The sequence below is a fragment of the Pholis gunnellus genome (assembly GCF_910591455.1).
Source record: "Pholis gunnellus genome assembly, chromosome: 2".
Classification (NCBI taxonomy): domain Eukaryota; kingdom Metazoa; phylum Chordata; class Actinopteri; order Perciformes; family Pholidae; genus Pholis; species Pholis gunnellus.
In genome coordinates, this window is record NC_136536.1 from 24,773,839 (window position 1) to 24,798,082 (window position 24,244).

The window sequence follows — 24,244 nt, forward strand, 5'->3', positions numbered from 1 at the left end:
GGGATCTACTAATTTGGTTGCTTCATCGCTTTACATTTTGGTCATTTTGAGGGGTTTCAAAAACTCATTTATTTTCTCTTTTTTAGATTTTTGTTCTTGACCCTTATATTTCTTTGTAATATTTTGCAAAATGATCTGATATTTCCCTAGGGTGAGTCTCAACACGGTTAGATTCAGGGTGTCTAATTTTAGTAATTGTGCGATTGCATTGTTTTTTTCCAAAATGAAAAGCCAGAAACCTGCTGGCTTTATTTCCCATTTTGTAGTATTTTGTATTGATATACCTAAGAGCTCCTTCTGCCATATATGTTAATGCCTCGTCCAACTGTAGTCTAACTTCCTTTAGCTTTCCTATGTTTGTTATGTTCTCTCACTATTCTTTTTCTTTCAAGTTCCAATTATTGTTGTTTTGCAAGCCTTTATTTCTTTATTCTACATGCTATAGAAATAATCTTCCCACTCATCGAGGCCCTACCAGCGTCCCATACCGTTGAAGGAGAAACATCACCGTCATCCTTAATGGCAAAGTACTCAGATAGATCTGATTGTATTTCTTGTTTTTTTTACTTTATTTTTATTTATTTTTTTCCGTTGCTGTTTCACTGAACACAAATCAAGACAACTGTATTTCTTGTTTAATTTCAGTGTCTGCAAAGAATGAAACATTGATCCTCCAGTACCTAAAATGATTCTCTAGACCTAAATTAATTTTCATAACAATTGGACCGTAGTAGGTAATTGTGATTTGTTCAATTGTGCTTTCCTTTAATCTATGTGGTCTCTCTTTGACATGCAAACATAGTCTATCCTCAAGTAACTTCTATGTACTTGGGACATGAATGTGAAGTCTCTCTCCCCAAGGTGACGATGTCGCCAGACATCCACTAGACCTAACTCATTCATCATACCTGATAAATCCTTAGACAACTTAGACTGGGGTCTGATTATTGCAGGTAGGTAATTTGGTATTGAATATACAATTAAAGTCTCGTCCTATAAGTATAATCATCATTTGGGGCATACACATTTAAGATGGTTATCTTTATGCCCCCAATAGTTCCAATCACCATAACATAAAGGCCCTCCCCATCTTGAAAAGTTTGTGGCGAAGTAGATAGCAGGGCCATCTTTCAATCAGAGGATTGGCAGTTCAATCCCCGGTTCAGTCTCCACTAGTCGCATGTCAATGTGTCCTTGAGCAAGACACTTAACCCCAAAATTGCTCCTATAGCTGTGCCTACGGTGTAGAATTGTGATATAATCTGAATTGTAAGTCGCTTTGGATAAAAGCGTCTGCTAAATGACTGTAATGTAGTACACAGATTTACTAAACAGGACAGCTAAATGTTCTAATTCAGATACATTTGAATTAGGGCTACAGAACACTGCAGTTTTGTTAATTGCCCTAGAATTTTTTTCTTTTAATTGGGTTGATAATTCCTCTTATATTGTAACTGATGAAATTTAGATAAGCCATAGTCTCTACGTGTTATGTGTTCCCTAAAAAAAATTGAAATAATAAAAATAAACTTAAACTGCATAAACATCAACATTCTTGGGTCTATAACATATGTCAAGAAAAAATATGGAAATAGCATGAATAATACAGAACTGAACTTTCATGTTTCCAGTCAGACAGTTAAACGCTAAGCACCATTGCTGAGTTTACAGAGACAAGATGAAGTTGACAGAAGTGGGGTTGTAAATGATAAACTTGCGCTGGGAGCCGATATGAACATAATTGGTACGGATATAAGAGAAGTTGTTTTTGTTTATGTCTTTGTGAGTGTGTTGTGGTTGGGGAAGCCTGTCTATCACACTAGTCTGAATGAGGAGAACTGCGACTGAGGGGGTTAATAACAGGTGGGGCCAGTAGGGGGAGCAGTCACGGGAAACTATGTTTTGAGGTGGCAGTGGAGAAGAAGAGAAATTGGTGTGTGTGGAGAGAAGTCAGTGGCCAAATCCCAATGTCCCCCCCTAAACCCTAAGCCCTGAACCCTCAAGGACTTAATTGACGTCACCTGGTAAGTGGTTGAGTGTGAGAGACTGTGAGGGCTTGAGATGGTGGAAATAGGAATGGGACAGCACTTTGCTGCAACATATCTCGTTACCATGAAAACAACAAAAAATATGATGTATAATTGTAGGTATTTATTTTATACTTTGTACTCCCTCATTTGAACGTCTTCCAGGCTCTTCCTCACAAGATGAGAGGTAATTTTATATAATCTATTTACTCATTTTTGTCAAAACAGCTTCAATGACAAAATCAAATATTTGATGAATAAATAAATAAATAAATATCTTCTGATTTCATGTTTATTTTTTGTTCCATCTTTAAGTTTCTGAGTACATTTATTATGACAGGCTGAACACACATGATCCGTCCTCTTTGTTTACCTTTTTTTTATGTCTCCATACGTCCACTGGTTACCCCGTGTTTAACGTCATATTGCAATGATTTGTGGGTAATTCCCTAAGTCTAAGTCATGCTGACTTACGGAAAGGGTTCATAAAGGGCTCAAAATGTCTGCGAGAGAGCCCTCAAACACTTGACGATTTGACAGTGGGACATCCCTAAACCATCACGGACTTCGCGGGAGCGCGCCTCAAAGTACCTGAGTCCGTAAGGGGGGACATTGGGATTTGGCCCCTCTGATAAAAGATGACAGTCCACGGCTATTGAAAATGTGTAAAAGATTTTGAAAATCAATTTTGGTCAACTCAGACTGTTGGAGAGCTGTATCGTTGATTCACACATGAACGATAATAAATGTTAGCATAGATCTTGCACTGTTTTAAACAGCATTGTGAACATGTTCATCTTTTCATCCACACTAACAGGAAAGCTTCACGTACTTCACACACCTATATTATTCAGTGTTTGCACTTTAATAATGTAGAGACAGAGCAGACACCATGAAACACAGGTGTGATTACAAGCCATTTGGCACATGGCAGTGGGAAGGGTTGAGTTGTGTTAGGATTGTCCTGATGATTGACCGAAGCACTCAGATCAACAGAGAAACAGGTGATATTATAACACCAAATTGTGACACCAGAATGTGTTTTGTCATCAACTTCTAGATGCCCAAGCCTGGAGGCAGTGGAGGGGTGCCCCCTGGGAGTCGGGACAGCAGTGGCATATGTCGAAGCAGTAGCGTCAGCAGTGGGAATAGTGTATCTGGAGGCAAGATACTGTCCCTGTCATCCATGAGTGAGAGTGTGCACAGTGGCCTTGGCTGTTTCTTGTCAGAACAAGCACTGGAGCAGGAAGAAAAGCAGCAGCGCAGTAGCCAGTTAGCAGAGTTTCAGCGGCTGAAAGAGGTTCGTGCAGCTGCTCAGCTAAAAAATCTGGAAGATTTTCTTAGAATGAACCATGTTTCACTCAGGGACAGCGTGGCTTATTCCACTGGCATGATATACAGGTAAGATGAATATTTATTAAACGTATCCTCATACAATGGTTCTTATGACATCTCACAAAAAGTTACGCCTCATTTTTCATGATATATCTACCATTTCATCTGCTTGCACAGCAACAAACACAGCATCTGACACCTGATGGCAACTTCCTCCTAAAAGACGAATATGCAATCTAAAAGTTCATACTTATAAGCCCTTTTCTGCAATTAAAACAACCAGCAATTGCTGTTTAAGCTTCTCTCCTATTTCCCTGCAAAATCTCATTGATCTGATGGGAAGTATAAAACCTTACTCAAGCCTTTTTGATATTATATCCCATTCTATGTTTAAAAATGTACGTGGGTCTATTGGTCCATGCCTTGTTTTGATTATAAAGATATGAAATATGTTTGTATCCCAGCTTATTTGAAGTGGTTCAGTCTATCTTGAAAAAAACTGAACGTGATCATCCCTTCTCAAAAACTATAGGTCTATATCTAATCTCTTAGCAAAAGGTAAAGTATTTGCTGTGGATGAAGTGAAGGCTGAAGCATATATCACAGAGAGGATTGACCCGCCAATCACCTTGAAGCTTGTTGTTCTCAGGTGTTATTGTTAGTGCTGTGGAGAACGAGAGGCTGTAGGTGTTTTTAACTAAACACCTCGTCTCTCACCACATGGACTGGGGCTTTAAAGACACTTCCACCTGTCTTACCCGCTAGACAGCTGTTCTCCTCTCGCCCCCCCCCCCCCCTCCTCATCCTTTGCTGGTCTGCAGGCCGGGGAAAGCCGGGTAACCGTGCAGGTTTCTTCTTTCAAAGTGGACCATGTTTTCCCATAATTATGTATACATAGGACCAACCACAATTTCACAATATTTGTGGAATTGTGAAAAGGTTTGTTCTGTTGTTTGGTCCTTAATTTACAGAGCAGACAGTCAATTGAACATTTTAAAACTATTAAAGGTTTAATTAACAATGAAAACAATGGTCTGCTTCAGCTCTAGAAATATAAGCATGTGTGCAATATGATGTACAAAATTGCAGATGTATTAAAATCCCAGCCAATTATGATATGATGGCCGGCAAGTGCATTTCATTGCACAGCAGGAGACAGCAGTAGGGGCTATAGAGCCATTTGCTGTCAGGATCCCTGTTGGACCTGGTGTGTGTTAACCTCTGTTTCCCCCCACAATTGCCTCTCCTCATGTGGCTGTCATTTCCCTGTTTGTTGTGTTGTGCCATGTGCTCTGGGATTTTCCTCTGCCTCCAGTCACTCCCATGGCCACACCCGTGACTGGTTCACGGCTGCGGACACTCCAGCCAATTACCTCTCGCAGGCTGACACACCAGACTTTAATTCCACTAATCCTTCCCCTGCCACTATAATAACCCTGGTCCTGCAGTCTGGGGTTGTCAGTTCATACCGTCTTTCACCCGTTTCAACCCCGTATCGCCTGCTGTCTCGAGCGTCTGCCAGTCCGGGAATCCCCCGTACCCCTGTTGTGTTCCAACGGGACTTCACGCCGACGCTCTGCCTGTCCTCCGGTGTCCGCCGATCTGGGAATCCCCCGTGTCCTCCGGTGTCGAGCCACGGGACTCACACCGTCAATCTGCCTGTCCTCTGGTGTCCGCCGATCCGGGAATCCCCCGAGTCCTTCGGTGTCGAGCCACGGGACCTCACACCGTCACTGTCTGCTCTCCGGTGTCGGACCACGGGTACCACGCCGTCGATCCGGCCTGCACGCTGTGTCGGACCGTGGGCTCCACACAGCCTTTCCTGTCCTGTTATCATCTTTGATAAATAAAGACTGTTTTCCAGACTGTCTCCTGTGGTCTTGCAATTGAGTCCTAGTCCTTGCATTCCCGTGACATTTGCTGGATTTCCCCTTTACTGCACCTAATTGATAATGTGATGCTATATGATTTGCTGTTCTCACTGGATTGTGATTCTTTTTGTTAACAGAAATCTGGGCAAATCGGGGCTGAGGGTGTCCTGTCTTGGATTAGGTGAGTGGCATAAACCTGCATGCCCATCTACAATGACAATTAGCCTATCAAAGTAGAAGTTTACTTTATTGTCAATTCTACCATATGAGTAGAACATAAAAGGTTCAAAATGCTCTTGGAACACTATTTGGATAGTGAATCTACAAAAACTTTATAGATTATTTGTAACATTTCAAGAGTTTTAGTTGAGATTAAAAAATTCAACGGTTTGCTTTTTTTGTAGATCTTTTACAGATTGAATCTATGTGACCGTTGATGAAGACCTACAGGTTCTCGCAATTTTGTATTTCAACTACTCACTCAGTCTATGCAATACAAATGTTCAACAAACATTAATTACACTTTTATTAATCTTTGTTGAACATTCTAATGCTCAACTCTGTCAAACCTGTCCCAAACTTGACATGCTTGATGACTAAGTACAGTCGAGTTACAACAGCTTGATGGATGATGGAGAACCATGTCAAATGGTTGCCACACCACATCCATGTCGTTAGATGAAACCTCAAGCTTTTAGTAACTTTTAATCACTAAGGTCTTTAGATTGTTCTGACCAAATTCTAAGTTGATCGGATTAATTCCCTAGGAGTTCGTTAAAGTACAGCACCTGGAAATGTAAAGAAAACACAAGAAATTCATACAAAATTCAAAATGTCTGACTTCCGGTTGGGTTTAGGATATAGACCCCCGAAGACTTAAAAAAAAAAAAAAAGTCTACATGTGATACATCTGCTTACCAAATTTTATACATCTAGGTGAAACTTATTGCGAGGGCTGCTTTGTCGAAATTTTGTAGGGGGCGTTATCGAGCCACTCTGAAGTAATAAAATTGTATTATTGTTAAGCATTCCAACTATTCTTCAAATCTTTATTGTTGGAATGCTTTTATCCTGTTTCTCTTTATTGTTGGAATGCTTTTAAGCATTCGAAGTATTGTTCTTCAAATCTTTATTCATCAACTATTTCTTTCGTCCCCCTTTTCGTTGAAACTCTTCATTTTTTTAAGCTACAGAAACCGTTCAAATATCAAAATGTTCAGCTCATGTGTGCTATGTATGTTCATATTTCTAATCTTTAACATTTTTGAATTATTAAGCTTTTTGCAATTTATTTTTGAATGGGATCTCTGGAGAAAATCTTCAAATACTCTTAAACTTCAACTTTCAAAGCCTTCTTCTTCCTCATACTTTCAGCTACAGAGACCATTTACATTTTAAAATGTTGAGTTATTGTATGTTATAATCCTTTTGATATCTGTTGCACTTTTTAACCTGTCACATTTAAATTTATTGTCAGTCCTTTTCTGACTTTATAATGTGTATTGCGCAGCTCAGAGTGCGTGGTATCATCGCTAGAGTGAAGAGGAGCTTGAGATTCTTTGGAAAAAAATATTTGTCTTTTGCCGTTGACTCCACAATTTTCAGTCTTCATGCTTTCTTTTTTGGTAAAAAATTAGCTAATCGTGTGCTGGTCTAGAGAAATGACTATGGAATCCAACAGATTTACACATTTCGCACAACAGCCTTTAATTGAGAGGAAAACCAACTATCTGCTCCATAGAGACCAATGTTAAATCTTACTTCAAGAACATCTTCCACAGAACCCCATTTCTAGATCGCTGGTGAAGCCACATATTTTACACTACAGACACAATGTTCACATGATCTGTTCTTAAAGTCATCCTTCCTCTGCAGTTCTAATATCGGCGCAATAGGAGCTACAGTTATGGGGGTTTTGAGGATTTGTTTGACAGGTGTTTCACAGTTTTATCTCCATGTAAAGGCTGCAGGCACACAGGTGTTTGTGATTGAGCTAATTAGTGATGTTGATAAACAGACACACAGACTCTCCAACCAGGGCCCTATTCCTCGTACGTGGTTGAACTAAGTCGATCAAATGTCCTATTATCCAGCTTAAATTAACTCGATGATTGACATCAGGCTATCTCGGTTCCTCAAAGGCTGATCCGCGCTCAAACAGTCTCGTTAATTCGAACCAGATGTCAGACAACAGGATCGTTGCGCGTGTCCATCCTACTTCAAAAGGGGGAAGCGTCGATCACCGAAACCATGATTTTCTAACAGTACAATGGCAAATAAACGCAAAGAAAGAGCCTCTTTTTACTCCACTGACGAGCAGGAGATGATCGGAATTCAAGACCATAATCATGGCGAAATCTAACGCTGTGAGGGCTAGACGAGAAGCATGGCAAAATATCGCAGACGTCATTAAATGCGCAAGTGTTGGGAAAATGTATCGGTTCATTTTAAGTGCCTCATCACCTCAATCAATCAGATGATATTTCTTTAAATGTGCTGCTGGCAGTAGGCTTAATGGAACGCATCATCCAATGAGATCTATAGCGAAAATAATTATATCAACTCTTTCAGAATAAGTAGATAAAAACAAGCCCAAAGAGTATCTAACTGATACGAATTAATATATACTTATGAGGATATATGTAGGTGTATGCACGTATGTATCATGTACTATATATATATATATGTGTGTATATACATGTATGTGTAGATTACCATATAGAATAGGAGTTTGAATATGCGTGTGTGAATGTGTATGGGCGGATCAGTGTGTGTGTATTATTCATAATAAGCAGTAAAAATAAATTGTGTGTAATTCTCTCTATTCTTATCATGAGTCCACCTTAATCATGTTCTACAATAATGATATCTATGGTGTACTAATAATACTGTCATATCATTATGAGTGCTTTCAACCATCATGTAGTTCAACCAGCCATCAAGAGGACACGGGAGCAAGTAAACACTAAGCACACAAACATTATTCAGAATGGTGAGTCGATACAACATGTGCCATGGTAATGTAATGAACACATCCATAAGTTTCTTAATCGCCAAATAAACTTCATGAACAGCACGGCATGCAGCGGCTTTCCCGATGTTCTCTGCATCACAGACACTGTACAAACATGAACCACTCGCAAAACAGCACGAGGCTGTGATACAGTCTGTGAGACAGTAGATGGCGTGTGGTGTTCAATGTACGGCTTGGGAAGGTCTTTAAATAAATGATTCCTTGTCGGCAGAATCGATAGCGCTCGTACAGGAAGTCATCATGGTGTGATAACGGATCTTGGCGATCTCGAAGAACTCCATCCCTATAAAATGCTAATCTGACTAATATCGCTTCCTCATCGATGGATCTCTGAGGAAGGGAGCTGACACTTTTCCCCGGGGGAGTGGCAGCTTATCCAGCGGATCTAGCTCAAGCCTGCTCTGGAGCAGGTTCAGGCTTATGGATGTGTTGCTATGGTGATTTTTCCAAACTTGCTTCGAGGAACCGAAAAGCCTCACTTATGTAATCTCATCCTGGAAATTATCCGGCTAACTCACTTAGCCACGTACGAGGAATAGGGCCCAGGTGCGTCCTCACCATGGCAACCAGTGACACACATGCACGCTCTCGCTCTGTCTATCTCACTCAGTCCATCTAACTGTCTGCCTCACTCACAGTTATTCAGGTCTTAAGAGATTTTTTTGAGGACCTTTCCCCTTTCACACCCCCTCCCCATTTCAAAATAAAAGCCCCACAGAGTGAATTCTAACTGGGATGTTTGTGATGAAGCCTGCTATTTAATAACCCCTGTGTGTTTCAAACATTCTGTCTCCTCTCCTCTCTCCCACACCCAGCCCCACCCTTTCAAGATAAAAGCCCCATGGATTAACTGTATTTAAACATTAAGCTCAGAATAATTTTTTTTAAAATTTTCACGGGGTGTGGTGGAGGACTCAAAGCAGACAGTCAGATGCAGTGAGAAACTGGTTTTAATGAGATACGAACAAAACAGAAATCTTTACCGGAACACAACAGGGAATCCAAGGACAAGACGAGAGACGAGGGGGAAAATCCAGCAGGGCAGGCAGACTGGGAAACCGGGAACAGGACGAGCCAAACGGGTGGGTAGACATGGCAATGATCTGGCAAGGAGTGACTGAGAGGCAGGAGTTTATATAGAGGCAGGTGAGGAGAGTTGTGCTGATGAGGAGGGAGGCTGACAGGTGCACTGAATGAACTGATAGGTGAGTGAGACAGGAGAGAAGGGGCAGAGCTGTGACAGAACCCCCCCCCCCCCCAAGGGACGGCTCCAGAAGTCCCAAAAAACAAAACAAACTCCTCCCAAGGGAGCACGGTGGGGAAGAAGTCCTCCGAGGCCGAGATTCAGAGTCCACAGCTGGGTGGGTGGAGGGAGTGACGGCTGGATCCAACTGGCCACAGGGCTCCGGGGGACGGGTAGGAGGGCGGCCGGACGGGATCTCGGGGATGCCGGACTGGGGCTCAGGGGAGCCGGACTGGTGAGACTGGGGCTCGGACTGGGGCTCAGGGGAGCTGGACTGGGGAGACTGGGGCTCGGGGGAGCCGGACTGGGGTGACTGGAGCTCGGGGGAGCCGGACTGGGGAGACTGGAGCTCGGGGGTGCCGGACTGGGGAGACTGGGGCTCGGGGGAGCCGGACTGGTGAGACTGGGACTCGGGGGAGCCGGACTGGGGAGACTGGAGCTCGGGGGAGCCGGACTGGGAGTGACGGACTCGGGGTGACAGAACCCTAGAGACTGGGGATCAGGAGGGGAACCAAACTCTAAAGGCTGGGGGTCAGGAGGGGAACCGAACTCTGGAGGCTGGGGCTCAGGAGGGGAACCGGACTCTAGAGGCTGGGGATCAGGAGGGGAACAGGACTCTAGAGGCTGGGGATCAGGAGGGGAACAGGACTCAGACTCTCGGAGACGGAGCTCCGGGGAACAGGATTCAGGCTCTCAAAAATGGGGCTCCGGGGAACAGGATGGACGGGTAGACAAAACAGGCAGGTAGACATTGCAATGCAGGGAGTGACTGACAGGCAGGAGTTGATATAGTGGCTAGATAGAGGCAGGTGAGGGGAGTTGTGCTGATGAGGAGGGAGGCTGACAGGTGCACTGAATGAGCTGATAGATGAGTGAGAAATAAAGAGACAGGAGAGCAGGGGCAGAGCTGTGACAGAAATACTTAATGCTCTTACTAATACTGTGACAACTACTACTACTACTACTACTACTACTACTACTACTACTACTACTACTACTACTACTACTACTTCTAGTTTTTATACTACTACTACTACTACTGCTATTCATGCTACTACCAATACTACTACAGCTATTAGTACTACTACTAATAGTACTATTACTACTGCTTTTAGTGCTACTTCAAATACTGCTTTTACTACTACTACTACTACTAATGCTACTGTTATTTCAACTACTACGACCACTACTACAGCTATTACTACGACTACTGATACTTCTAATGCTACTAATACTTCTACTAATTTATTCTACTACACCTACCACTTCTACTACTACAAATGTCACTACTGCTACTACTTATTCTAATGCTACTAATACTTTTACTAATAATAATATTTAATGTACAACTACCACTTCTACTACTACAACTGCTTTTGCTACTACTATTACTGCAACTACAACAACTACTACTATGACCACTACTACGACTACTACTGCTACTGCTGTTATTACTGCTACTACAAATACTAATATTACTACTACTTCTACTCATACTACTGTTATTTCAAACACTACTCTGATCACTACTACTGCTATTACTCCTGCTAATACTTCTACTGCTACTTTTACTACTATTACTTTGACAGTAAAATCGTTTAGCTTTAAGCTTTTCCCGCATTGTAATTCAGATCTTAGCTTCTTTCAATAATACAGTTTAGCATCCAAGTCTGCCAGTTAGACATTTCAACTAGGGTTTTCAGCAGTGCAGTTCAATCCTTTTGGCCTTCAACATTTTTCAGACAGGTGGTCTCCCATTTCTGTATTTTCAGCAATGTTTTTGCGATTCATTCAGCTTTCAGCATTCCAACGCATTTTCAGCAGGAAATGCATTTTCTAGTTCAGTGTGGCTTTTTTATTATTATTATTATTATTATTATTATTATTATTATTAAGCCCACAGGATTATAGTCAGTGTGCTTTGGCACAGCTTTGTGTCACAAAGCCACACTGATTAAAAATAATGAAAAAACAATGAGCCCCGAAGTTTTTTTTTTATTGCTCAGTTTTATGGTCACACTAGACCCTGTTATAGTAATGGAATGTGTACAGTAGTTTAAAAAAATACTATAAATTATCTTTAAATTAGTCCCAAAAGTCCAGATTATTGCTCAGTAAATCATACTTACCTTGTAGAGATAAAATGGGCACCCGGTAGTTAAAATATAACTACAGTATAAATTCTTTGTAAGATCCAGAATAGTTTCCCCCTCATGTCATAACTTCATATCTTGTTCCCCAGTACCACATATGTTATTGGTACGCTACTCTAGTGGTATACTCTGAGTAAAAGAAATGACATTGTAATTATGGAGTAATTACGTTGTATGTTGCAGGCTGTAGTCTAAAGCATTACCTTTCATTTTTGTGCAGGCACGTGGGTCACCTTTGGAGGCCAGATAACGGATGAGGTAGGAGATGTAATCCAGGCTGAAGTTTAACAGGATGTAACAATGACAGAATAGTTTCACCAAGTAACCTACATCGACATCTTGAATACAAAGACTGCATTACACCGCAATGGTAGCTGTTTTGTGGCTGTTGATACCACCACAAAGTCATTGGAACAACTACCTCCCCTGGTCTGATTCACAAAGGATTTTGAGTATATGATATTACATTGCAAACATGCCCATAACGTTTTGCAGCAGAGTGCAATATTGGTCTTTTTTTGAAATTCTGATTGCATTTATCCATTTGGTAGAGTATAAATGTTGCCAGTGCATCAATTCCAGAACAAACCCCCAGGTCCTAACTGACGAGGTGCAAAATCGTTCCTCAAAACTTCAGTCAACGAATTTAAAGTGACACTGTCACGACCTGGCTCTGAAACCCTGACACTAGTAAGGGAGACGCAGACGGTTGACCAAAAGTAAAGAGTTTATTAGACATAACAAGACATCTATCTCACAATGGTGGCCATCCTCGTTGCTTCATGGGGTGATCGGAGAGTGCCGTCAGGTTGCCAGGAAGGCGGAGCTTTATACTGGAGCACCGGGCTCAGGTGTCTCCAGTTAGCGATCACCACCTCTGGTACCTGCTGGCTTAAAGGAACACACAAACAAGTAACCAAGATAGGGAACCGTCACACCCCCCCAGGACCCAGTCACAAGAACTGGGTCCTGTAGGGAATCCCAGTACCAAAACATAACTTTCATATAATACTTTTTAGCAAAACAATCAAAAAAATACCAAAAATTGGCTGAAAACCCACAACACAATATACTTTACCAAATATCCTTAAGTTAACATTGCTCCCGTAGCTGTGCCTACGGTATAGAAATGTGATAGAATCTGAATTGTAAGTCGGTTTGGATAAAAGCGTCTGCTAAATGACTGTAATGTAATGTAAATGTTAACAGTCCAGCATCTCTTGCCCCAGGTTCCCATTGTAGCAACCGGTGCACATTGGAAGCATTTTAAACAGTTAAGAAGGGACAAGAGCAGAACCAAGAAAAGGAACATATAGTAACATGCTTATCGCTGGGGAGCCTCGGACAACGCATCTGCCCCTACGTTGTCAGTCCCCTATACCAAAACTGAATCAGCTGCATTAACCACACCAAGTGAAAGTGGCTCAGAGGTGTGCTCATAATATGGCTTCAGTAAGTTAACATGACAAAGCTGAGTTGGCATTCTACGTTGAGATGTTGAAATTACGTAATTCAGCGCAGAGATTTGCTTCAGCACTGTATGCGGACCAGTGAACTTTGCCTGGAATGATGAACTAACCATAGGGAGTAAGGCCAACACTTGGTCTACAGCAGGCCCGCGGTCAGATTTCATACGGCCCGCAGCTTCGGTCTTATAATGTGTTAGTTATGGCTCGCTAGCTCTGTCAGAATAAATAAATCGTACAAATGTAAAGATGTAATTCCTCCTTTGACCACACGGTGGCAGCACCGTTCTAATGCTATCTGGCTCTGCATCCGTGCCGCGAACCCTTCTCGAATCATTTCTGCCATGGCGACCGCAAAAAAAAAGAGAAAAGTTGACAGTGAGGGCCGCCGCTTTCAGGAGCGGTGGGAATTACAATACTTCTTCACTGAAAATCGAGGCAATTGTGTTTGTCTAATTTGTAAAGAGGCGGTTGCCTTGTTTAAGGATTTCAACGTAAAGAGACACTACGAGACTAAACATGCTACAACGTACGACAAGCTAACAGGGAGTGACCGCGCTGAAAAAGTGAAGCAACTCCAAGCTGCTCTGGCATCACAACAGCGATTCTTCACGCGGGCCTCTGAGTCAAAGGAAAACATAACAAAAGCCAGCTACGAAGTGGCCATGTTATCGCATCTCTTTCTGTGGAATTTAACAAACGCTTTCGGGACTTTGCAGTTATTGAAAAGGACATGTTGCTGTTCTCTTCTCCCTTCTCCGTGGACCATAATGATGCTCCTCCACAGCTGCAGCTGGAGCTCATTGAGCTGCAGTGTGACGATGAGTGCCGCGGAAAACACCAGCAGTGTTCTCTTGTTGACTTTTACCGGCAGCTGGACAAAAGCAGGTATCCAGAAATGCGGTCATTCGCTAAGAAAATGCTGAGCTTATTCGGCTCCACATATTTGTGTGAGCAAACATTCTCAGTCATGAACTTTAACAAGAACCAATTGAGGTCAAGGATGAGTGACTCCCACTTGCGTGACATTTTACGCATCTCAACCACTGCTCTCAAGCCAGACCTGGTCTCTTTACTTAAATATAGATCTCAGTATCACCCTTCCCATTAGTGTCAGCAAGTTATCTGTCCCTTGATCAATCTGAAATTGAGTGTTTTGAACGGTAACATCTGTCACTATTAACAGTGAAAAGCCTAAAGCACACTAATGCACTTGGACTTATGGCACTTATGTTATTAAACTCTTGAATAAGATATGTGTTATAACTGTTGATGTTATGTACCTGTAGATGTGACACAAGCTATTGCTTTCTGAAAGATCTTGTAAAAGACCAAGGCAAAATTCACTTGCTTTAAAGTTTAATGATAACAGACCACTTTGCATTACTTATAACTCCTGTTTAAAATGTTCATGAGGCAAAGATATTTAACTCATGGAAATTGAAGGTATTCTATACAGTTTGTTCAATGTTATCTGACTGAATGAAAGGCAGCATTGTGTTTTTAGAGTTGTTCATGTCTGCCTGAATGGCTTGTATTTGGTTACATTGTCATTTGAAAAATAAAGGTAATTGTGACAATGAAAATTGTTTTATAACAGTGTGTATTTTCATGTAACTTTTGTGGTTAAAAAAATGTCAGAAGGAACTATTGGCCCCCGGGCATCTTCACTTTATCAAATTTGGCCCTCTTTGCAAAAGGTTTGGACACCCCTGGTCTACAGGATTAAAAATGCGACACTCAGTGCGATGGTCATAAGAGCGTTTCACTATTCCCTGAGCTAAACCAAGACTCTCCCGAGCTAGTTCTCCCGCTCTATAAAGCCTGTGCCTAAAACTTTTAACATACTCCATTACGTTTTTAGGAGGTTCTGCCTCCTTCCAGTTATCAGACAATGCCGCTAAAGGACCTCTTACGGTGTGTGCAAACACCAATTCATAGGGGGTAAACCCAGTGCTCTCCTGTGTTACCTCTCTAGCTGCCAGCATTAACCAGGGCAACCCCTCTTCCCAGTCTCTACCCAGCTCCATGCAGTAAGCGCACAAGAAAGACTTTAATGTTTGATGGAAGCGCTCCAACGCACCCTGACTCTGAGCACGGTAAACGGAGGCTTGGTTGTGTTGTACACGAAGTTGCTTCAATACGTTCCACGGTGTAGCGTTTGAACGGTTTGAAGGAGAGAAATATGGAAGATATCTGCGGATTCAGGGTAGAATTCTCATGCTTGTTAAGCTATCGTTCGGCCATGACGGTCTCTTTTTTTTGTGATGATATCTGCATTCGGAGTGCGTAGCTCGCCGAAAAATACGTGGTATTGTGCTAGAACTTAGTAGTTTATATATTACTTTGTGTATAATTGTGTTTTCACTGAGTAAAATGACACTTTTGTAGAACTACGACACTGTGAACTGGGAACTGATGGAAGTTAAGGTCGGGCTGGAGGAGTGGTGGCATTGGCTGGAAGGAGTTGAGCAACCTTTCCTGGTTTGGATTGACCACAAAAACCTAGAGGACATCAGGTCGTCAAAGCAGCTCAATGCTCGACAAGCCAATTGGGGCCTTTTCTTTAACCATTTTAATTGGTGTTACCATTGGGAAGGTAACACTGCCATCCTCACGGTTGTGGACGGATTCACTAAGATGGTTCATTTCATTCCTCTACCCAAGTTGCCTTCAGCAAAGGGGACGGTGGAGGCCATGTTGTGTCATGTCTTCCGTATCCATGGTTCCCCTTGGGATGCACAGTTCATATCCCAGATCTGGAAGGCTTTCTGCTTTCTTCTCGGCACCACAGTCAGTCTCTTATCCGGATACCGTCAACAATCCAATGGACAGAATGAGCGACTGAATCAAGAGCTGTAGACCTGCCTGCACTGCCTCATCTCCCAGAACCCTGCTTCATGGAGAAAACACCTCATATGGGTGTTGTAACACCCTGCCTTGTTCTGCTTCTGGTCTGGAGGTTGACATGGGTTTTCCCTAGGCTCAGGCCCCCGTTAGCCGTTGTCGTCACATGTAGGCTCGGACCTGGCAGATTCTCCTCAGAAACACGCTCCACCGACAGACCCCGGCCCACGCCTATCTCCCAGGACAGAAACTTTGGCTATCCACTTACAACCTGCCCCTGAGAGTGGAATCCCGGAAGTTGGCTCTTCAGCTGGTAGACGTTCGATTGACCGGAAACAGAGAGCTCTCTGCTCCCTGCCTCCAAACCCCCTCTTCCTCATAGGATCATCAATGGAGGACCGGTGTACACAGTCAGACGTCTTCTGGCAGTTTGCAGACGTGGCCGTGGTCTACAGTACCTGGTGGACTGGTAGGGGTACGGTCCAGAGGAACGATCATGGACTACCGCCAGCAACATCATGGACCGTACCCTTATCCAGGACTTCCATCGCATTCACCCTGATCAGCCTGGGTACTGTCATGTCTCGTCCTTTCTCCTTATTTTATCAGTTATCAATATTTCTTGTTTAATTTTCTGTTACACACCGGCCTTCGTTTGAGATCACTTCACTTCCTGTCTGTGTGTTTTCCCACCACTGTGACGTCTGCCCCAACCCTGGTTGATCCCACCTGTGTCTAATCACCTACACCACCCCAGTGTATTAAAACCCTGTGTTCCCCTGTCTCTGGGAAAGTTCATCTTCGTCCTGTGCCAAGCGTTCCAGTGATTTTCTAGTATTATGTTCCTGATTTATATCTCTGCTTTTCCAGTTTTTCCTCAACGTTTTTGCCTGATCCCTGTATGTTCTGACTGCCTACAGGTGTACTGAACCTGATAAGTAAAGACTGTTTTACCTATAACTTATCCTGTGTTGTGGTGATGCAATTGAATCCTGTTATTTCTCTGTGGTTCACCAGACCTAACAGTGGTTGTACAATTTCATTGTGATATGAAGTTACCACTGCAAACCTAGATTGGTTGTTTTCTGTCTCTGGATTGGGTGATGCTGATCCTTCAACCAACAGTTCTAGGTCAGGTTGGCTGCAGCATTTCCTGCAAATCTGCTTTGCGAGAACAAACTTCAGTTAGAGCTAAAGCACAGTTGTTTTTCTCCATCATCTGGAGTAGGAGTAAATGTTTTACGGTTAAAAACAGTACATCTTTTTACAGTGATGTAAGGCATTTCAAGCAAAACTGTATTATATCGCAGCCATCTTGCTGTGGAAAGATGAGATGTTTTTGCTTCAAGCAGAATCAGAGCAACAACATGAGTGACCAACAGTGTGAGGTTAGAATAACCAACAAATTCTCTTGAGGCCATTACAGCCTTTTCAACAGTTTCAACCCCTCTGAGACACATGGGCAGGCCTGCTGTAACAGGGTCAAGTTATTGTTGTCCACTATGTTTCTGCAACAAAACAGAAGTCATACATCCTTGTCTTTAGTCAGGTCTGCTACGGAAATTTCCATGACTTCCATGAATTTTATTTTTTTCAAGCACTTTTCCAGGCCTGGAAATAACCATTTTAAAATTCCATGACTTTTCCAGGTTTTTCATGACCGTACGAACCCTGAAAGTCTTTGGCGATTGGACTCCATCCTGAAGTACTATCACCGAGGGTAGGGATACTGAGGTCCAATAGGCCTAATCCCCCAAAAGAAATGTATTTATATGAATAAATAAATAAATACCTTACCTTACTCTATTTCCCTCTGGTGTGACTTGACCGTTTTCCCCATCTGATTGGTCTAACACTGTTTCTCAATCTCCTGGTCTCACGTGACCTGGCTTATCGTGACTGTGTTTCCTAGGTGAACGTGACCTGGTTTAACGTAACTGTGTTTCCTAGGTGACCGTGACCTGGCTTAACGTGTCTGTTTCCTGGTCCGACGGGATCGCTTTCCATTCCTAAAAGAAAGATGGGTCTGAGGTGCCCTATTTCTCATTTCCTGGTCCAAGTGAAGAGAGACCGGTCCAAGGACACAATTTCTAGTTTCGCAATCAGAATGACATAATTTCTAGTTTCGCGGTCCGAATGTTGTGAGACCTGTCAAAAGCGTTCTAGTTTCCCGGGCGGCCCGGTCTGGTTGTGCTAAGGCATTAAGACCCCCAACCATGCTGTTCTGCGTTCTCCCTTGAACCCCCCTATTCTGATCTGCGGTCTAAACGTGACCCCTGACTATCCTAAGCTGCGGTCTAACCTGACCCAACCTATCCTTGTCTGCGGTCTAGCTTGACCCTCACCTATCCTGTCCTGCGCTCTGGCCCTCCGCAGGGCCGACCCCACCGTATATTTCGGGATCAACTGTTGAAAGCCTACCATACTTCACTATGGGCTATCTAGACCCGCACTATCCTGTATCTGCGGTCTAACTTGACCCAACCTATCCTAGTCTGCAGTCCGTCGTGACATTCCTCTATCCTTTGCTTTGACTAAACTTGACCTCTTACTTCTGGTCTAACATCTACTCACTCACGTTCTAGCCTTGAATTCTCTCTTGACTGATTTTCTTAGGAAATTCTTAGGAAATTCACCACAGCAGTAAGTAAACACAGCAGGGAGGGCACGGTATTATACCATGATGAGAGACTATCCATTAGCACGCTAGAGAAATATCTTTAGTGTTATTAGAAGGAACATTTTCAGAAGGATATAATGCTATCCCCTGCTATGAGCCGATACTAATAATATGACCTACCAATAATATAACAATCGATGTGAACATGTCACCACCACCAGTTATATGCATTCCTTACCGGATTTTAAGGCTTCAATGATCTTTGATTCTCAAGGATGGTGCTGAGATCAGAGTGGACATAAGACATGAAGGCAGAGGATGACCAACGACCCAATTTTGTAGGGTAGTAGAGGAGATGCCTTGGTTAGCTGCCGAAGTAGCGGCCCTATTCTAGAAGAGTTCCCAGAGTGTAGCTGAGGTGAGAAGTTGAGTCTAGTGAGGATAACCTCCAAGTGCTACCACGTTTTAGATAAAGGAATGTTACCTGGGGTAAGAATAGTGGAGCAACTAATACGTCTTACCCGGAGGAACTTAAGCATGGATTTGAAAGGGCAAAACCCAGTCTATCTACGCCACAACTACTGTGCAGCACCGCCGCATTTGGAGTGTTTAAGCCATGAGTTACCAGCCAAGTCACGTACACATTAGACCACAATGGTGTGAGTCCAACAGACTTGAGAGCAAAGGTCTTATACCGTGATGTGAAGATCCACTTGAACAATAGAATGCGAGAGGTAGCTTTAGAGATAATGTAAATAACATTTTGCATGAATGAGATAATGCTATTAGACAAATTGAATGACATGCAAAAATGCCAGAAACAAAGTCAACATGACACCACCACCAGTTATATGCATGACTTACCGTACACATTTTTAAGGCTTTAATGAGCTTGAGTTACCCTTTGTGTCTAGCAAACCACAGGCCTTGACAGAACCCCCCAAAACCCGCGGATGGCCTGCATCCGTGTCAACGTTTTAGTAAATCATCGAAAATCACCAGCTTGTTTGTAGAATGTTACACCATTCCAGTGACTGCACAGCGATCTGACACGCAGGTCAGCGCAGCACCTGTCATCAAGGTAGATTGTGCATCTTAGGAAAAGGAAGATGCCATGTCCAACGAGCAGGAGAGGAAAAGCGCATCCCTAGGGGACGAGCTTGAATTGAATTTAAGCTGAATTGAGGCAATTAGACTTGATGTATAAATGTCCAAGTATGTTTTGCCACTAATCCGTCCCCGTAAGGAGTCACAAGAATGCGGTTGTGGCAGATTACTGGATCCAGAGCACCTGGTCCTGGAGCTCTGAGGAATAACAGCCCTACTCCAGTGTTGCTCTTCTGCGCACATCAACTCATCTCTGCCAGTGCTGCCCATTTAAACTTAGATTTGGTCTTTTACTTCCGCTGACCATGCCCCACACTTCATCACGCACGCATTCTCGTTACCGACACACTTCACCATTGGTAGCCGTTCTTCACAAATGGCATTCTCCAAAGCACAGAATGTGGACATTTTAATCAGCCTTAACCAATATGGACATACTCTTACATGTTCATTCCTCCCCTGCAGTTTAACCCAGTGTGTTTCATATGTCCAGAGACCATTACGATTATACAAAGCAGCCAGGTGAAGCGCCACAAAGCAAAATCTTTTGAGCAAACGCACCCACTCACTCCAAAATAATAGGCACTGATATGAGCTACGAGCCCAATAATTGGAATCCTATCGCATGATTTCACTGCCCAACTATGATGTAAAAAGAGGAATAGAGCTGAACCAAGTGGTTTAAACCACAAATAACGTTGCTGCACACAATCTTCTTTAAGGTACGATGTAATGTCATACTTTCATTTACATCGCATCACCATGATTGCACTGAATTTTAACGCTGCGTAGCGATACAGTTCCATTAAATTACTAAAATTAGGTACTTTATCTTTTAAGATGCAAGTTCTTAAAAAGCTTATGTTATGTCATTTAAACTATAAAAGCAACCCTTACTTACATGACATATTCCTTCGACTTCTTGATTTAATAATCAGCTGCTGACTACATACAAACGTCGATACAACTGTTGGGCTACGTCCATTTAAATGGGACTAAATCATCACGCACTTTGATGTTCCGGACCTTTGCATGAGGAACTCTCAAATTGGACTTTGTTGAACTCTATTTCAATACCCAGCTCTATGCGTTATCATTCTCTAAAACACCAGAGGCATACCAACAACATGGCTGTGAAGAATAAAAGACGAGTGTTACTCATAGATATACCCATAGAATGTTGGTATAGCTAACACAAGCCATGAACCAACCTCCACAATGCCGAGGAGGGATTGTAGTCAGCTGTAGCCTCATATTCATAAACTACTTATCGCCTTAGCCAAGCCCTGTTAGGAAAGAAGTAAAGTATTACATGTATCATAACGAAACAAAGGTTAAATATCCTGTAAACTATTGGATTTGGCTGCCAAACATTTACTCAAATTAAACCTGCTGTTCTGAAGCATCTCAAACGAATTGGCCCATCTCCTATAATCCCCAGACATGTCAGTGTTTTATCAGTGCACTATTTGTGATATACAATTGATCATGAGCACAGCCCGTGCCAGATTGAATTCGGAGATGCATGACCAAACCGTGACCACTTGCGGGCCTACCCGCATCACGCGCCTGCCGTGATTACCTGCCGCAAGTATACATCGCGCCCTTCACTACGGAGATGATAAACTAAGTTTAACTGCTGCTTAGTTGTGTTTATTTCCGCTCATAATGATTGTAGTCTCGTGAATGCGCTCCACTTCCACTACTGGAACAGGCGCTATCATACTGATTAAATGAGAGTGATGCTCCAGAGCTCCAGACGTGTGTCAGGCCCATGATTTCCTCATTTGTCGGGAAATGACGAGGCGCGGAAACAAAGTCTCTGTTAAACCGCGAGGAGCCTGAACTGTCCTGTGGAGCTGATTTAACATGGCTACTGGTTGCCGGATTGAGTCCTGGTGGCGCCGATGTTAATATAATAGAAGCAGCATCGTTTACCAGAGATTGAAGACCAGCATCGATGGAGTGGATGAAGCTACCCGGTGGAAATTACGGTGTTGTCTGCAATGGAGGCCAGGAGTTGCTGGTGGAGAAAGAGTAGGGGACGCGACTCCGCCCGCGGAGCTCGGGATGAGCCTGATTCTTCCGGTGCGACCACCGGTGATGGATCGACTGATCGCGAGTAACTGTTAGCCTTACTCGGATACCACCGCGAACTTCTAGCTGAGCCAATAGGGCCTCTTGCTCGTCTGTGGGGAGCTGCTGCGCCGCGCTGGGCGAGTGCTCCTGCGCCGGCCACCTGGCGGGCTGAATGCCGGCTCCGGCTAAACATCGATGTTGAGACCCGTCTCTTCCTGAAACGATCAAAGTCGGGATCCGTCATTGTCTCAGTTACCCACAACTAGATGTTTAAAAGGGTAAGGGGAATTGTATCGCTTCGCGTCTGCTTAGCTGAAATGACAACTGACAGCAGCAGAGAGAACACTTTTAAAGTTGACAGCACCGATACGATTGGCTGAAGGAAACTCTGCCGAATCTGGTTGGTTACTTAAAAGTGCATGCCCCCAATCAGCTGATAGAGTAATTCCAAGGAGAGGAGAGACAGAGATTACGAGTGAGTGTCTTCCTGACTGACCTTGCGCTTGAGCTTCATTTAAATTATTCAAATAGACCTTGTAGTTAGAGATTTACACTCTCTTGAGTATGGGTATGACATTTTCGAGCAGAGGTCTCAAAATAGGCTTAGGGTTTAAGAGGTTAAAGTGTTTTTGTTTGGAATATGTATAATAAGCATATCATTTAGTTATCGCTGCTGAGAATTAAACAGACATACAAAAAAAAAAGAAAAACATGACATTTTCAAGCAGTTTTCAAGAAGTATATTTCAAATTGCATCTATTACACACATGAAATAAAGTTGTGAACACTGGCTGAATATCTATTATCAGAATCATCATAACTGTATTTCAACTGCTGCTGTGTAAATGGAATACTGCTGTTAAAAAGCACCTTATTTGTTTAAAGTGTTTGCAAACCAATTATTATTGCACTTTTGTTCATATAGCAGTACTTTTAAAATAAAAGTGCACAGTACATTAATTTTGAATTCATTATTGAATTGTGCGCATAACAATGCGATTTATCATGATTAATCATGAACCAAATCATGCGATTAATCACGATTAAATATTTTAATCGTTGCCCAGCACTAATAGAAAGACAAGATAGAACATACAACAAGTCATAACACTGTTAAGGGCCAAGGTTTCAGTTGAGGGGGCAGAGTAGAAGGTCATTTTACTAAATTCTGTATGGACTGAAGGGATCAAGAGAGTGATGAAGGAATTGAGAGCGTAGGCTATGGCAGCAATGTTTATTTGACGTGGATGAATTACATTATATTACAGTCATTTAACAGATGCTTTTATCCAAAGAGACTTACAATTCATATTTTATCACAATTCTACATCTCACAGCTACCGCACAAATAACACATCAGGAAGCACGAGCGGTTCACACAGATTCCAGCGATAACATCCAAATTTCTCTCCGTGAAAGCATTCAAAAGTTACATTGAAGAAGCCACAACAAAGCTCAACGCCAACACTGCCAATATTAGAACTGCACCATATCTTGAGACGGTTTTCAGGGCGAAAACGGAGAAATCCTAATTAAATCCATATGAGTGATGTGTTCTTCAGCTCACTCTGAGTGTCTGGAACCTAAAATGGCGATTTTCCATTCATCTGAGCCAAAATAGTGGTCAACATGCCGGCCGGCGAATCATATAGGGGCTTGGGGGGGTTGAGCAGCACGGTTTTGGAGTTTTAGTGGCTGAAAATTCTGTCAATCACTTCATGGAACATACGGGTGTGTTCAAAATAACCACCCGGTTCGAACGAGTGGTCACATGCTCAGATCCGCCCACCATAGGCTTATCAAGGGCTCCATACACACAGACAGAGACGAGGAAATTGCATGGAGGAGAGATATAATGACAAGTCAAAATGGCTTTTTTTTCGTACATAAACTTCTATAAATTGGGTTTGCTTCACTTTATTTACACCAAATCTTTTTGTGAGGCACCTGCACCATGTTTGCTATGAATTCGGAATGTTTATAGGCTAGCCAGAGCCTCATTAAAAAAATGACAGTGCTTTTTCTTCAGGCAAACCTGGGAATTTCCCCTGTTTGCTGTGTTCTGTCTTCAGCTACTATTAACCAGTAACATATACACAATATTTATTCATCGCATCAAATCTCACAATTCCTAGTGTTATTAAACCATTAACATTTTAAAAATAGACCTTGTAGTTACAGAATTATAGTCTCTTTAGTATGGGTTACAATTTTCGAGAAGAGGCCTAAAAAAAGGCTTAGGGTTCAAGCGGTTGTCTTGCTCAAGGACACATCAACATGCGACTAGTGTGGCCTGAACTGTGGATGGAACCGCCGATCCTCTGATTGAAAGGCAGCCCTGCTATCCACTTCGCCATAGTCACCCCGAATAAGTCAGTAGATGTCCAAAGATGGATTTATAAATACAGTTATACCAGTGTTAAGTTCTGCACATGGATAATGATGACCAGCTGACAATTTCC

The 24,244-nt window shown here is 42.7% G+C and overlaps 1 protein-coding gene across 1 annotated transcript in view; it reads left to right on the forward strand.

Annotated features, from left to right (window-relative positions):
- LOC306704725 (voltage-gated potassium channel subunit beta-2-like) overlaps nucleotides 1-24,244 on the forward strand; it is a gene marked incomplete at both ends in the record, with an annotated part of 55,166 nt that overhangs the window by 1,822 nt on the left and 29,100 nt on the right. The window contains 3 exons of the mRNA XM_079171221.1: nucleotides 3,088-3,428; nucleotides 5,371-5,414; nucleotides 11,884-11,921. Coding sequence (XP_079027347.1) covers nucleotides 3,088-3,428; nucleotides 5,371-5,414; nucleotides 11,884-11,921 — 423 coding nt within the window. The remainder of the gene's footprint in view (nucleotides 1-3,087; nucleotides 3,429-5,370; nucleotides 5,415-11,883; nucleotides 11,922-24,244) is intronic.